This window comes from Myotis myotis, unplaced genomic scaffold (genome assembly GCF_014108235.1).
Source record: "Myotis myotis isolate mMyoMyo1 unplaced genomic scaffold, mMyoMyo1.p scaffold_m19_p_13, whole genome shotgun sequence".
Lineage (NCBI taxonomy): Eukaryota > Metazoa > Chordata > Mammalia > Chiroptera > Vespertilionidae > Myotis > Myotis myotis.
This window is the reverse complement of record NW_023416317.1, coordinates 14,500,060-14,517,000: the sequence shown is the minus strand read 5'-3', so window position 1 is coordinate 14,517,000 and position 16,941 is coordinate 14,500,060. Positions and strand designations below refer to the sequence as shown.

The 16,941-nt window shown below is 46.9% G+C and overlaps 1 protein-coding gene and 1 pseudogene across 4 annotated transcripts in view; one reads left to right on the top strand and one right to left on the bottom strand.

The window, feature by feature from the left end:
• ARHGEF3 (Rho guanine nucleotide exchange factor 3) overlaps positions 1-16,941 on the bottom strand; it is a 260,452-nt gene that overhangs the window by 200,409 nt on the left and 43,102 nt on the right. The window contains exon 1 of one of the 4 annotated variants that reach the window (XM_036331845.1): positions 1,893-1,945. The exons of the other annotated variants lie outside the window; for them this stretch is intronic. Within the exon in view, the coding sequence (XP_036187738.1) occupies positions 1,893-1,930 (38 nt within the window). The 5' untranslated portion in view covers positions 1,931-1,945. Of the gene's footprint in view, positions 1-1,892; positions 1,946-16,941 lie in introns of those variants that run through there. 4 annotated transcript variants of the gene reach the window in all.
• Positions 10,153-15,232, top strand: LOC118668561 (annotated as a pseudogene).

Sequence of the window (16,941 nt, the reverse complement as noted above, 5' to 3'; positions counted from 1 at the left end):
ACCAGCTGGGCTCCCGTGGGAACAGGGCCTGCGCTTGCATCAGTGTTGCCATAGCTACTGTCATGGCAACCAGCCCTTGTTGCCCAGGCAAAGATACTCTCCGGGCTTGGGAACCCAGATTTAGGGATGTGGACCCTTCAGACACTCATCTTTTTATCTGTTCCCGACTTGCTCAAGTCTTTACAAGATGGGGAACCTACTGGGGGTTCCCCAGGTCCCTCCATGCATTTGGACCAGACTCATCTGAATTCAGGGCCGGCAGGGAGATGGGGCTCAGAGAGGCCATGCAGAGTGCAGAGTGGGTGGTTAAGCTCTGCCGGGACCTCAGTGCCTGGCAGGGCTGAGTTTGAGTTCTGGCTCTGGGACTTGTTAACTGGGGACCCTTCGCAAAGGGTTTGGCCTCAAGGATGCATTAGCGTAAGAAGCAAAGGGATACTGTTGGATTGTACACTTTACAGAGCTGTTGTGAGCTACAAGTAGACCCAAGCACATAAAGGACATACCGAGTGAATGCTGGTTGGTATTGGTGGTTATTAATAACTCTTATCACCAATGCAACGGTGCTGGCAGAAAAGCAGGAGCCCTCGGCCTCTCCCCGGCCACTGCCTTTACAGCTCCACAGCCCGACATTCAAAACAGAAAGCACTCCTGCCGACAGCACTGACCGGAGGGCCGGGCAAGGCCAGTGTTCGCACAGTTCACACAGACCCCGCTGAGCGCTGGGAACAGGCTAGCGGTCAGTGTGACCCCAAGTTCAGTGCCCTTCTCACTGGCTCCTTTGAAAAGATTATTTATCAAAATAAACCCACTACTTATATTCAACATAAACACCACTAGGCAAAACTACCTTTTAAGGTACTTAAAGAAATCTTTAAGGCCAGATGGTAGCATTCCAATTTTTCTTTAAAATTCTGAAAACCTCATGTCCACACTGTCAGCAGTGATGGTCTCTCGGGGCTCCCACGGACCCAGGGAAGCCGCACTTGCCATGCCAACAACCACCACCTGTGTTTCACCAGAATCCATAACCTTGTCTTGTTTGAAACCCAGTCATTCAATTAAATAGTGTCTGTTTTCAAATGATGTGGAAAGATCCTCCAAGAACCATCTGGTCTCCCACCCTCATGTAGAGGCTGGAAAACTGAGAGCTGGCTCAGGGTTATGTGGTCATTTGGTGACAGATTGGGACCCTCGTAGGTCCCCCTATTGCAGGCTCTTTTCTCCCTTCTTGCTCTCCTGAAGCCAGTGTTGCTTGGGTAGATGCCAGCTGTTTCTCACTGCCCGACATTTAGCTCCCCTTCTCCTGCCAACAGCACCCTGGTTTCCTGTATGGGATGCCTTCTCCCCGGCACCTAGACCCTGTGAGTCAGGAAGGGCCAGCCCTAGCTCCCCGAGACGGGCATGAATTGTGCAGGGTGTTTTGTACAGAGAGCCTACCCGAGAAGAAAGCTCGTCTAGGGAAAGCAGAGTGAGAGGCCTAGAGAGGTAGATTCCTGGTGACAGAGGATTAGCCACCTGGATCCAGCCATGCCTGAAGGCAGAACTATCACTGGATTTGCTGAGTCCATTTTTTTAAAAATTCAAACAAGTGTACTTGCATTACATATCTGTCACATGCAACCCCAAAAAACTATGTTTTTTTCTTTGTAAAAGAAAGCAAATGGCAAAACGGAAATGTTCCCAGGACACCCTCTCCAGTGCCTAGCAGAGTGTCTGACACACAGTAATAAGCGTGATGCATGTGTGAGGGAGTGAAACCTCTCCTTCAGGTCTCTTTCGGTAGGACTCTCCTGACCACCCGGCTGGACACCACAGCCCTCCCCAGGCTCGCCACCCCCGCCCCTGCCCTTTCCCTGTGTGTTTATCACCATCAGGCCTAGCCCGTGACTTACTCATTGCTCCTTGTTGGTTCCCTCCACTCCAATGCCATGAGTGGGGACGTTTGTCTGCTTTGCTCACTGCTGTATCCCAGGGGGCAGATCAATGCTCAACATCTGGTGCAACAGTGAATGAGGGAAAGGAGGATGGGATGAGTGAGGGCACAGAGCGAGCAGAGGAGAGTGCCCAGCACGTAACAGGCACCCAGGTCCCCACCCGCCTGCTGCCTCAGTCAGCAGACCCTACGACCTCTGAGATGTGGGTCCTCTTCCCTCTTCCCTGAGCCAACACTCCAGCAGCAACGCCCACAATCCAGGCAACCTGCCGGCCTCCCACCTGTCCAGGTAGCATCACCAAGAATTAAAAGACAAGTAGCCCTCTGGGTTATAAAGATGTTTTCCTTGTGTCCCTTGCTTTTAGAAATACTATATGCTCATTACAAAAGCATACAATGGAACGAGTAAACAATGAAAAATTATAATATTGAACCCCTCAGTTAAGCTTTGGGCACAAGTCATAAACAGGCACACTGCTGATATATCTTACTAGTATATGACCCAGAAGGTGATTTGTGGCAGAGAGAGAGAGAGAGAGAGAGAGAGAGAGAGAGAGAGAGAGAGATTGATTGGGAGATTCTACTAACATTTTAAAATCCGGGAGATTTCATTTAGAAGCCAGGTATCTGTCTTCAGCTCACCGTCACAGAGGGCTCTCCTTCCCACATATGACAATGGCCAGCGGGGTTGAGTGGCAGCTGCCCCTTTTAGGTGGGGGTGGGCTCTTGGCACCTCTGCCTCTCCCCCTTGTGGCCCTTGCACTGCCCTGGCTGCTGGTTCCAGGTGCTGCCTGGTCCCTGTCACATGCAGAGCTGGTGACTTCTGGCCTGATGCATATGCCTTCAGACTTGGCTGTGCTCCTAAAGCTTCCTACAAAACCCCTCTGATAAAATGTCCCTCCGCCTCCGACAGCGGCCTGCGACGCTCCAAATACCCACCCGCATCAGAAAACACTGCCCTGGCAACCCCTTCTGCAGGCTCCGCAAGCCGCCCCAGGTCCCATGGCTCCTCCTCAGCCGAGTATCCCAGTTCATCAAGCGCTCTCCACGCACTTCGGCACACAGCCTCCCAGCTAACCCCACATGGGAAGGTCCCACAGTCCTGAGCACCCAGGGGCCGCCTTTTCATAGGGAAACTCCAAATGGGCTGCCCCTGCACTGGGTCTGCAGGCCCAGGGAACCCCGATCTGCTACCTTCCCGTGTGTTTGTTTTCACTCTGGTCCCACTGGTTAACCCCCTGACTGCCTCACTGATGGCTGTTTTCCCGGAGCCTAACCTGTTCCACACAGAGGAGGTCCTCAACCCACGACGGATGGATGGTCGGTGAGCGGACAGACTCACCATAAGGGGTGGGGTGCTGCGTAGGTTTCAGGGTGGGAGGGAGGGGTGAGCCCCTCACTGCAGTTTCTAATGCGCCAATGTCATGGGGAAATGAGTATAGTAAATTGCTGAATTTTAAAGTATGGTACAAAGTTACATAATGAACAAACGCATGCTAAAAAAGATAAGGAAAACACTATCATACATCATGATAGAGGTAGAAGGTTTTTTTAATCCCTTCGTGCACTTTCCACTTTCTGTTTTATAAAGTTCATTTTTAACGGCCCACACTGACCTATGACCACGTGCATGTTCACCCCTGGACTTCACAGATAGCGCACTGCCAAGGGCCCACCGAGGAAAGGATAATATTTTGAATTCGTTTGGCTCTCGGAGTGCATTTGAGAGGAGGAGGAAAAGCAAACACGGAGGCCAGGCTGGCCTTCCACAGTGGAAAGCGACCCTCAAACTCCTCGGTGGCCCTGCATTAGCTGACACCCCACCCCCACCCCACCTGCTATCAGCAAAAGAAACACTGGCTTGCCTCCTGGATCCTGGAAATCCAAAATGTTATGGGAAATTATATTTCTTTTGGAGCGAAGGATGGTAATTTTTTCAGCACTGGCCTATGAATGCTTCCAAAAGAAAAACAAAGAAACATAAGGAAATCTAATACAAACACCATGAATTTAAATTAAAATAGACATATGCCTTGCAAAGCACACTGCCCAGGTGCTGGAACCATCCTCACCCCTAGAACAGCCGTGCTCAGCCCACTGAGGACACGGCATGTTCACCGCTCCTGGGAGCCCTGGACCGGCTCTGCCACCGGGGCTGGTCTCCGGGCAGGGTGGGCAGCGAGAGCTCGGGCAGCTCCTTGTAAAGACGGACGGACGAGGAAACCGAGGCTCTGAGAGGGGAGTGTGCACTGCTGAGGACAGAGCCGAGCAGCTGTCTGCAGCCCTCCTGCCTCGTCCCGCATTCATTTCACAATCGTTTTCTGAGTGCTCCTGGGGGCCAGGCCCCGGTGAGAGAGCGAACCATGCAAACCTAAAACTCGCAAGCAAACAGGGCCAAGGGGCGGTGGGGAGGCGTGGACCGTTAACAAATAACCAACCAAGTGAATGACCAAGATAACCACAGACGGTGACCTGGGCCGGCAAGTGGGACAGAAAAGCAAGGAGCAGCAAGTGTTTTCTGGTCTCCCAATTCGTGCCCAGGAGATCATCGGCCACTGACTGCCAGGCAGTTACAGATGCCCCCGGGCCCCGCCAGACACGGCTTATTAACAGATTGCATTTAGGTGCTGGAGTCTAGGAGGGATGAGTGAATCACCGGCAGAGCGGACTGAACTGGAGGCGTCCCCGCCACCCTAAGGCCCCAGCAGCAAGACAGGAAGTGCGGGTGTGCAGCAGGCGGGCCTTCAGAGACGGACGGATGGGACCAGCCCTGCTTCCCGGCGCAGGCTCCCCGGAGCCTCGGACTGAACTCTCCTTTGCCTACAGACACCTGCTGCCACCAACCGCCCCCCACGCCCTGTCCTCAAGGCCCTCCTCCCTGGCCCTCTCTCCACACCGCTCTTGGGTCATGCATTCCATGCATGTTATCTAGAGCTCTAGACGGTGGGGGAGACACCAGCCCAACTGCCTGCATCTCCCAAGAGCTTGGTCCTCAGCTCCCAGAGCAGCACCCAGGGCCTGGAGGGGCTGAGGTGAAGGCAGAAGAGAAAAGAAAGAAACCTTCTCTCCACCAATTCCCAAAGGCCCCTAGCCTCAGTTTCCACATCTGTAAATCTGGGGTGAGGACCGACCTGCTAGAGGGTGTCGGCAGCGTATCTTGTCTTCCCGCCCAGCAGCCTGCATCTTATGAACTCATTTTTAAAATTACACTTTTACATAGACTCAAATTCACACTTTGCTGTGCAGATGTGAGTTTTGACAAACACTCAGAAGTATGTGGCCCCACAATGAAGACACAGTTCCACACACCCCCACCCCCAAAAGTTCTTCCTACACCGCTTGGTGGTCACACCCTCCTCCCCAGCCGGGTTCCTGGCCACCAGTGATCTGTTTTCTGTTCCTGTAATTCTGCCTTTTCCACAAGTTGTGGAGTGGGGTCGTAAGCAGTGTCTGTGTGTCCAACTTCTCTCACTCAGCACAGCTCATCGAGACTCGTTCCTTCCCATCATCTTCTCCCTGAAGAAGCCTCCTCACTTGGGGCCAGGCTCACAGAAATAACAGTGGACCTGCTGCCTTCTCCACCCCTGAGACTTTATCAACAGCTTTCTGGGACCCATTCCAGCTTGGGAAGGAAAGGTGAGCCAGGAGTCAAAGGCCCCCCTTCCCGGCTAAAGGGAACCCAAACTCTGGGATCTGTGCAAGCCCCCACCCTGCCTCTCTCCGAGGTTGCTCTTTTGTAAAATGGCCAATAACACCCAAGCCTCCTCAAAGACGATGCCGGCTCCAGGTGGTGGACTCAGAAGGCAGAGTGCCATTGGGGAGTCAGAAGGCAGGACTAGCAGTGGAGGGTCTGGAACTTGGTTTAACACATACCAGCCCGGGGGCCCTGCCAGGTGCAGGCAGATCGATCCAGCACATGATGGGACTGGGATTTGTAGCTGAGGTCAAAGAGAAGGCCCTGGCGTGGATGGGCTGGCCACAGGCAAGAACCTCCAGTGAGAACAGAGGCCAGGACTTGGGGAGGGGTGCACCTGCGGGCAGGGAGGAGGAAGCCAGCAAACAGGAAGAAGTAGAGTTGTCCAGGAGGAGACGGGGCCAGGGCCCGCTGCGGTCAACGGGGCACCCACGCTGCAGACTGTGCGAAGCGCACCTGACAGCCTTGCTCTCGGCCACAACCTGTTTGAGGGCAGTAGTGGGGGTGCGAGGGGCGGTCGGCCAGGCTCTGAGGAGGAAGAAGTGGAAGCAGAAGAGAGTGTGAACTCTCTTGAGAATACGGGGAGGAAAATGAAAGAGAACAATGGGATGGTGATGGTCATCATAATACTAGTATTAATAATCATGAATACTCACAAAGGCCCATGGTTATTGAATACTCACTCAGGGCCAGGTGTGCGCATTCGTCTCAGATAATCCACACAACTTGATGGGGAGATTCTATTAACACCCCATCTCACAGATGAGGAACCTGGGGCACTAGGCGAGTGCCCAGTGGTCTAGCAGGTAGGGGAGCTGAGCTTTGGCTCCAGGACTTGTCATCATCATCATAGCCCCCACCCCACAGGAGTTGAGCCCAGCTGCTGGCAATGCGAAGGCTTAGCAGGAGCCAGGGAAGGAAGTGTGTGCCCAAGAGGGAGGCAGGAGGGAAGGAGCCACTGGAGAGAGAGCTGGAAGATGAAGGGACCCAGACCCGTGGGGTGGATACCGCTCCTGGGCGTGCTCTTGATCCCCTACACTGGGGGTTCGCTAATTCTTTTTAGTAACAATCCATATGTCAAACGCGATCCTCCTCAAAGACATCCACTTGGTGGAAGCAGAGTTGCTCTAGGTGAAAGAAAGGAGGAGCCCAGCAACCTCCCCTGACCCTACCCCCCACCGCCTACACCTCCATCCTGGTGGCCACTGAGGAAGGGACCTTCTTAGGAACAAGGGATTCCTTAGGGCCTCCAATCTCAGATGTTTGCTTCCGGAGAGAGCTCTCTCTCAACTTTCAAGCATTTAAACAATAACACATTTGAAATTAAAATTAACCAGAGATGTGCTGTGTCTTGTGCCTGCACCACACAATCCAGCCTATAATTGGGACTCAACATAAGGCTGATGGAGAGGTCTGGGCAATACCTGTGTGGGTCAAATCTGGATCCTCCCTCCCTGGCTAAGTGAACCTCAGTAAGTGTCTGACCCTCAAAAAGCCTCAGAAGACCCAGCAGTTCCCTCGCCTCTTGAGATTTTAAGGTCAAATAAGCTGACACTCATATGAGGACTTAGCCCAGTGCCCAGCTAATGGCAAGAGCACAATAAATATTACCTATCAGTATTATTAATAGCATCAACAAGATTAAAAATATGTTGGGGAAACACAAAGAATCCACTGGAAGGAATTAAAATGCCCCCCTGGGAAGCACAGTGTCCTGTATGTCCCAGTGTTGTTTCCCTGGAGGACTGGCCAGTGAAAGCTCTGTTTCTGAAACCATCTCTTGCATTTTTGCACCAATGGGAGGCGTGGCCTGGACCATGGAGGTGTGCAGGTCGGGCGCACCTGAAGCCAAGCATTTATTCACTGGCGTTTATGCAAAGCTCTGTGCCCACTTGGCCCCCCTTCTGTCTGAGTCTGTGTTCTAAGAACCTTGGAGAATGCACCTCCCTCTTCTGACTTTTATAGGGCTTTGCTTGCTTGACAATAGTGGGTGCCAATGTTCAAACAACAGCACAGACATTGCAGCTCTAAGAGGGGAAAGCCCCACCTTTGAGAACTCAGAATTAAATGAGAAATACCCAGAAGTGAAATCTTTTCCGGGTCTGAGGGCATGAGACAGCAGGGTTCCTGCCTTCACAAGAGAACCGTTTCAAGCAGGAAAACACACTGAATGTGAGGGAAGAGTGCCCCCTGCTGGCCAGTATTAGAAACGCGCAGCTGAAAATAAGTACTGCCTGGAGGCGTCAGTCTCAAATATCTTCTGTTGTTCTTTGTTTTGTTATTAATCTGAACTCCAATTAAAAAAAAAAAAGATGAGAGAAAGTACAAGGTCATAGAGTATTTCATTTCACTCCTCACTTGTTTCTCTCGCTAGTGCACTTGAATGTCACCTAAAAAGTGAATGCTACAGCTCTGCATCAGAGAACTCACGCAACTTGGGGAGTCTGGCCAAGTGTCTGCAGGTGGCCCACAAAAGCATCCCATTTCCATCATAAGAGGCTGTTCTTTCAATCAGACTCCACGCTTCACAGACACACACCCCAAATCAAAGCTACCTGCTCCCTCCCAGAAAACCCCACAGGGTTTGAATGCACAGACAGCAAGATCCCAGTGGTCCAGACTCTATGAAGTTAGGATGTTAACTTGTAAAAGACTGACAATTTCTGACAGGTTAAAAATAATTCCAAAGGTTACAATGTAGGACCTTAAACAGTTTATATTTCGGGTTGGGATAAGAATCTTATCGCAACATTCTTTTTTCCACATTTTTTCATGACTATATACATGCACATATGTATACACACATATATACACATATACACACATACAACAGTTTATATGAGTATACTAGTATATATTTATATACACACACTCACATGCATACACACACACACACACACACACACACACACACACACACACCTTCCTGGATACTTCTTAGGACCAGCTTTCTTTTCCTCAGTCATTAAGTTCTCTCATTAATGAGTTGAATAGGTATTTTACCAAGGCTAAGTATATATTTATACAAGAGTTAAGGAAGGTTTTCAGAAAAAGTAAACCTTTGTATGAGCTCTATGAGATGAAGAATGGTAGGGGAAAGCATTCCCAGCAGAAGTGACATGTGCAAAGGCCCTGTGACAGGGAGTATGGCACATTGGAGAAACGGAAAGAAGGTTGTGTGACCGCCAACATCTGTGATTAGGGCCTTTCTACCAACACCTACTATATCAACATCGTGACATAACTGTCAAGCAGAGTCCCTCCTGTGTGTCCTAAGGACACAGAACTGACCTCACAGGGTGGGAGAGGAACTGTGTTCCCAGAATCATATTGCTGTAACTCCATGTAACCCTTCTCTAGTATCTGGGGAGGAGCCAAATCAAAGACAGCTGACAAAGTCCCAGTTCTTGAGAGGGAGAAGACGCCTCTGTACTGGATGCCAAACTCAGCACACATCACAGGGGAGAATCGTGATCCCTGGGCATCAACAGCTCTGTGCCAGGCCCTCTGCCAACCTCAGTGCCTTCTTTAGTTTGGTCCAGCTCCACGGTCTGCTTATTCACCAAGTCAACACGGCATAAATACCTATTCAAGAAGGCTTGTTAGATCCTACAATAGGATAATTTCTACACATTCCCAGCAAAAACACTGCTGTTCACTCAAGTCGTACAACAGCCTCCTGAGAAGGGGGATTTTCCTCTCTCCCATAATATAAACAACACCAGCCCTGGGAGCAGAAAACCCTCGCCAGAGGCTGGTATTAACTGTGTGACTCTGGACATGTTGCTTACCCTGCCTGAGCCTCAGTATCCTACTCTGGGAGGGGAAATATTCATAACTCATTAAAGGTTCAGGGATCATGGATAAAAGCACATTATCCTATATAATAAAACCCTAATATGCAAATAGACCAAACAGCAGAACTACTGGCAGAAAGACCAGTCACTATGATATGCACTGACCACCAGGGGGCAGATGCTCAACGCAGGAGCTGCCCCCTGGTGGTCAGTGTGCTCCCACAGGGGGAGTGCCGCTCAGCCAGAAGCCAGACTCATGGCTAGCGAGTGCAGTGGCAGTGGTGGGAGTCTCTCCCGCCTTAGTGGCAGTGCTAAGGAGCAGCGAGCCAAGCGGTAAGGAGTAGCGAGCAGGTGGATGGTAAGGAGCGAGGGGTCCCAGACTGCAAGAGGGATCCTGGACTGCGAGGGGGATGTCCGACTGCCGGCTTAGGCCTGATCCCTGGGGATCAGACCTACGTAGGCAGTCGGACATCCCCTGAAGGGTCCCAGACTGTGAGAGGGCACAGGCCAGGCTGAGGGACCCCTCTACCCCCATGCACAAATTTCATGCACCGGGCCTCTAGTAGAGTATATAATACAATGTGCACATGTTACTTTCATAGTTGTTATGACTACTGGATGCTATATTTAAAATATCACGAGGCCTTACATAAACAATACAACTTTATATAAAACTTGGGCAAATTTTCCATATAAAAATGCAAAGACAAAAACAAGCATATGAAAACATGGCAAAACAGCAGGTAGAAGTCTACAGGCTGCAGTAACAGAAAGCCTGCAGGCATCTACCTGGGTCGATGCTGCGTCAGGCACTGTGCTGGGCTCTCACCTGCTTCAGCTCAGGCACTGAAGTAGTAACTTACAGAGAACTTGAGTCAATGTGTTCGAGTTTTTTCTTAAAGAGCCCACTTTGTGGAGAATATGAGTATTTCTCTAAAATGATTTGTCAGACAGGGAAAAGAACTTCGACAGCCCCATTCATTTCCCAGAAGAGTTTATTTTTCCCCCCATTATTATGAGCCTTAATTGCCTCAAGATACTACACTCAGATGGATGGGTAATCTTTTAATATTTTTCTTGATAGACCTAGAACTCCACACAGGACCTCCATCCCATATTCTCCAGAACCCAGGACAATAGAAGAAAATAAGATATTTAGCAGGAATGATGACTGGTACACACAGCATCAATTCTTAGCCTTGGGTTTGTAATACCTCAAGATATTAATTAAATCAAAGAATAATGTGAAATGTTAAATATTAAAAATCCAGACCTATCAATTCTATATGCCTTTATGCTCCCTTAGGGACTCAATGGCTGTGATAATATCAGACAGTGAGGAGACATGCACTCCTTATTTTTTAAATCAATTCCAAAGCAGTTAGAACTGAAAACAGGTGTTCAAGAGTCTGCCACTAGAGGTCCTGTTAGTGTGGTTCAGTTGCTTGGGTGTCATCCCATGCACTGAACGGTTGCCAGTTCAATTCCCCATCCGGGCACAAGCCGGCATTGTGAGATCAATCCCGGTAGGGGGTATGCAGCAGTCAGCCAATCGATGCTGTACTCTCACATCGATGTTCCTCTCTCTCTCCCCCTCTCCCTTCCTCTCTAAAAATAAAATATTCTTTAAAAAAAATAGAGTCTGACACTCGGGGGCGAAAGGGAGTACAAAGTATATAATTTTTCATATCTAGCATCTTTTCTGACCACAATGGCATAAAACTAAAAATCAATCAACTACAGAAAGAAAACTGGAACAAAACACAAACATGTGGAGACTAAATAACATGCTATTAAACAGCCAACAGATCAAAGAGGAAATCTAACAAGAAATCAAAAACTATCTTGAAACAAATGAAAATAAAAACACAACTTTTCAAAATTTATGGGATGCAGCAAAAACAGTTCTGAAAGGGAATCTCATAGGTATACACGCCTACCTCAAGAAAAAAGAAAAATCCCAAACTAGAAAAAAAGAATAAACAAAACCCAAAGTAAACAGAAGGAAGGAAATAGTTAAAGTCAGAGGGGAAATAAACAAAATATACATTAAAAAATACAATAAAAAGATCAATAAAACTAAGAGCTGGTTCTTTAAAATAGACAAACTTTTAACCAAACTCATCAAGAAAAAAAGAGAACCCAAATAAATAAAATCATATATGAAAAAGACATCACAACCACACAGAAATACAAAGGATTATTAAAGAATACTATAAACAATAAATTTGAAAACCTAAAAGAAATGGATAAATTCCTAGAAGTATATAATCTTTCAAGTCTGAACCAGAAATAAATACAAAATTGGAACAGACCAATTAGTAGCAATGAAATTGAAGCAGTAATCAAAAAAACTCCCAACAAATAAAAGTCTAGGGCCAGATGGCATTACAGGTTAATTCTACCAAATATTCAAAGAAGAATTAATACCTATCCTTCTTAAACTACTTACAAAAGTCAAAGCGGAGGGAATGCTTCCAAACTCATTTTACTAGTATAAAGCCAGCATGACCCGATACCAAAACCTGTAAATTCCTTTTTTGTAACTTCTTACAAAAAAAGAAACTATAGGTCAACATCTTTGATGAACATAGATGCAAATATTCGCAAAATATTAGCAAATTCAACAACACATTCAAAGGATTATTCCCCATGACCAAGTGGGATTCCTATGAGGGATGTAAGGATGGCTCACCATGCACAAATCAATTAATGTGATACATCACATTAACAAAATAAAGCAAAACCTCAATAGATGCAGGAAAAGCCTTTGAAAAAATTCAACATCCTTTTATGATAAAAACTCTCAGCACCTTTCAGATTTGACCTTCTGTGGTGAATGTGGATGGTGGCCAGAAGAAACTGAGCAGTAAGTGGGGTGATCATTGGTTCCATGGCGCTCTGCCATGATGACGCAAGCTGCTGTGCCCAGTAGTTTGTCAGGCCTGTTAGGGGGTCCCTGCACCAAACCTCCTGGGCACCGTCGGCTGAGGGGGAGCTGCAACTGGATGAACGTGCTCCTTTCACAGCCCTTCACAAGGACGAGCCACTTTCTCATAAAAGAAGGAGCTTAAAAAATGCCTGGAAGCTGAGAAGAAGGTAATGGAGAAGGAGGCCAAGCAGAAGGAGCTCAGTGAGAAACAACCAAGCCAGGCCACTGCTGCGGCCACCAGCCACACCACTGACAAACGATGTGGGGCTGAGGAGAGCCTGGACCCAAACCAATACTAACAGGTTCGCAGCCCAGCAGCCCACCAGCGAAAGGCCAGTGGGGGAGACCCGTACCCACACAAGTTCCATGTAGACGTCTTGCTCACTCACTTCATCCAATAATACAGTCACCTGCAGCCTGGGGACCACCTGAGTGACATCACCTTAAAGGTGGCAGGCAGAATCCATGCCCCAAGAGCTTCCAGAGGAAAGCTCATCTTCTGTGACCTTCGAGGAAAGGGGTCAAGGGGCAAGTCATGGCCAATTCCAGAAGTTATACATCAGAGGAAGAGTTTATCCGTATCAGTAACAGTGCCAGGGAGACATAATTGGAGTTCGGGGAATCCTGGGAAAACCAAGAAGGGTGAGCCGAGCAGCATTCCCTAAGAGATCGCACTGCTGTGTCCTTGCTTGCATATGTTACCTCAGTTTCGCTTTGGCCTCAAAGACAAGGAAACACGATATCATCAGAGATGCTTGGACTTGATCCTGAATTATGAGGCAGAACTGTATCACCTGCTCTAAGATCATCACACAGTATAAGAAGTCTCTTAGATGAGTTGGGATTCCTAGAGATTGAAATTCCCCTGATGAACATCATTCCAGGGGGAGGTATGGCCCAGCCTTTTATCATGGACCACAATGAGCTGGACCTGACTTTATATATCAGAACTGCTCCAGAACTCTACCATAAGATGCTAATGGTTGGTGACATTGACCATGTTCACAAAATTGGACACAAGTTTGCGTGGCTCAGTCATTGAGCATTGACCTATGAAGCAGGAGGTCACAGTTTGATTCCAGGTGAGGGTACATGCCTGTGTTGCGGGGCTCGATCCCCAGTGGGAGGCATGCAGGAGGCAGCCGATCAATGATTCTCTCTCATCATTGACGTTTCTATCTCTCTCTCCCTCTCCCTTCCTCTCTGAAATCAATAAAAATATATATATTTTTAAAAGTGAACACCAGTTGCAGCCACTGTGGAGAACAGTATGGAGCTACCTCAGAAGACTAAAAATGGAACTCCCATTTGACCCAGTGATCCCACTACTAGGAATATATCCCACGAAACCAGAAACGCCAATCAGAAAGGATATATGCACCCCTATGTTCATAGCAGCACAATTCACCATAGCTAAGATTTGGAAACAGCCTAAGTGCCCATCAGCATGAGTGGATTAGAAAACTGTGGTACATCTACACAATGGAATACTATGCTGCGGTAAAAAAAAAAAAGGGAACTCTTGCCTTTTGCAACAGCATGGATGGAACTGGAGAGCATTATGCTAAGTGAAATAAGCCAGTCAGAGAAAGATAAATACCACATGATCTCACTCATTTGTGGATTATAGAGAACAACATAGACTGATGAAAAGGGACAGACCCAAAGACTGAGAAACAGCGATCAGGCTATCAATCCCCAGAAGGAAAGTAGGGGAGGGCGGGGGTAAGGGGAAGAGATCAACTGAAGGACTTGTATACATGTATATAAGCCAAACCAATGGACATGGACAACAGGGGGACGAGAGCATGAGTGTGTGTGTGGGGGGGGAGGTTGGGGGTTAATGGGGGGGATGAGGACACATTTGTAATACCTTAACTAATAATAATAATAATAAAAAAGAAAGTAACAACCAAGAAAAAAAAAAAAAAGTGAACACCAGTTCCAGAATGAAGGAATTAATTAGATTCACAATCCTGAGGTCCCCACCTTTGAGTTCTTCGTGGCCTACACAAATTATCACAATCTCATGGAAACCACAGAGAAGATGGTTTCAGGGATGTTGAAGTACATTATAGACAGTTACAAGGTCACCTACCATCCAGATGGCTACCATCCAGATGGCTACCATCCAGATGGCCCGGAAGACCAAGCCTACCAGATTGACTCCACCCCACCCTCCCGGAGAATCAGCACAGTAGAAGAGCTCGAGAAAGCCCTGCCAGAAACTAACCTTGCAAAATTCTTGATGATATCTGTGCGGCAAAAGCTGTCAAAAGCTGTCGAATGCCTTCTACCTCGGACCACGGCCAGGCTCCTTGATAAGCTAGTTGAGGAGTGCCTGGAAGTGATAAGCATCAATCCTACATTCGTCTGTGATCACCCACAGACAATGAGGATCTGACTAAGCGCTTTGAGCTGTCCGTCATGAAGAAGGAAATATGCAATGCCTGCACCGAGCTACATCACCCCACGTGGCCATGGCAGCTTGTCAAATAATAGGCCCAGGCCAAGGCCACTGGTGATGATGAGGCCACGTTCATAGATGAAAACTTCTGACCACGCTGGAATACGGACTGCCTCCACAACTGGCTGGGGCCTGGGCATTAACCAAGTCACCATATTTCTCGCAGGCCAATAACATCAAGGAAGTCCGTCTGCTTCCTGCTGTGAAACCAGGAGGCAAGGAGACTTTAGCAACTGCTGATGCACTGGAAACCACAGCAGCTGGCCCTTCTGGCCAGAAAATAATAATTGCAAGTCGTATGCAAACTCAGCCATCTTTGCACTTCTGCAAAAGATCAGAGCCCGCGAGGGAATTGTTGCGTGCGGCTAGCCATTTGACCATTGCGGTCCAGTCAGCAGAAGAGAGATGAATTAAGAATTCCCTTCTACTCCTTGTCACCAAATAAACCATTTGTTTCAAAACAACAACACATAATTCTCAACAAAGTGGGCATAGAAGGAACATATCTCAGCATACTAAAAAACATACATGACAAACCCACAGCCAACAGCATACCCAACAGTGAAAGGCTGAAAGCCTCTCCTCTGAGGTCAGGAACAAGACAAGGATGCCCTCTCCCACCAGCTCTATTCAACATGGCACTGGACATCCTAGCCAGAGCACTCAGATAGGACACAGACATAAAAGGCATCCAAACGGGAAGGAAGAAGGAAAACTCAGTATTTGCAGACGACATGATACTGTATATAGAAAACCCTACAGGCTCCTCCCGAAACATACAGGAACTAATAAATGACTTAAGTTGCAACATACAAAATCAATACACAGAAATCTGTTGCAGTTCTATACACCAATAATGCTCAAAAGAAGAAATTTGTAAAAAGCCTCTTCATAAATGCATCAAAATGTATAAAATACCTAGGAATATATTTAAGAGTTAAAAAAAAGTACCTATACTCTAAAAACTATTAAGCTACAGAAGAAACTGAATAAAATACAAATAAATGGAAGGATACACCTTGCTCATGGATTAAAAGATTAATATTGGGGGGAAAGCCAGGGGGGGACGGAGACATGTACTACTATTTGCAATACTTTAAACAATAAAAAAGATTAATATTGTTAGAATGTCCTTACTACCTAGAGTAATATACAGATTCAATGCAATCCCTTTTAAAATATCAATACACTTCTCAGAATTTGGACAACTAATCATAAAATTTATATGGAACCACAAAAGACCTAGAATAGCCAAAGGAATCTTGAGAAAGAAAAAAGTGAGTTATCATGCTCCCTGATATCAAACGATACTATAAAGCTACAATAATCTGGTAGCTATCTATGGCACTAGTATAATAACAGATATATAGATTAATAGAATAGAACAGCGAGTCCAGAAATAAGCCCTTGCTTATATGGCCCATTAATCTATAACAAAGGAGGCAAGGGTATCTAATGGGGTAAAGACAGTCTCCTCAATAAGTGGTGTTGGCAAAACTGAGCAGACACACGCAAAAAAATGAAATTGGACCATTTTCCTACACCACCTACAAATACAGACTCGAAATGGATTAAAGGCTTAAATGCTAGACATGAAACCATAAAAATCCCAGAAGAAAACACAGGCAATAAATTCTGTGACACCACGCTTAGCCCTATCTTTTTGGATATTGTATCTCCTTGAACAAAGTAGACTAAATAAATAAATAAATAAATAACCAAATGGGACTACATAAAACCAAAAAGGTTTTGCATAGCAAAGGAAACCATCAACAAAATGAAAAGACAACCTATTGAACTGGAGGTGAAAGTTATACATGATACATACAATAAAGGTTTAATATTAAAAATATATAAAGAACTCATATCAACTATCACCCAAAACCAAAACAATCCATTTTTAAAATGGGTAGAGGACCTAAATAGACATTTTTCCAAAGAGAACATACAGATAACCAACAGACATATGAAAAGATGCTCAACATCACTAATTATCATAGAAATGCAAATCAAAACCATAATGAGATACCACCTCACACCTGTCATAAAAGTTATCATCAAAAATTAACAAACAAGTGTCGGCAAGGATGTGGAGAAAAGGGAACCCTCCTGCACTGT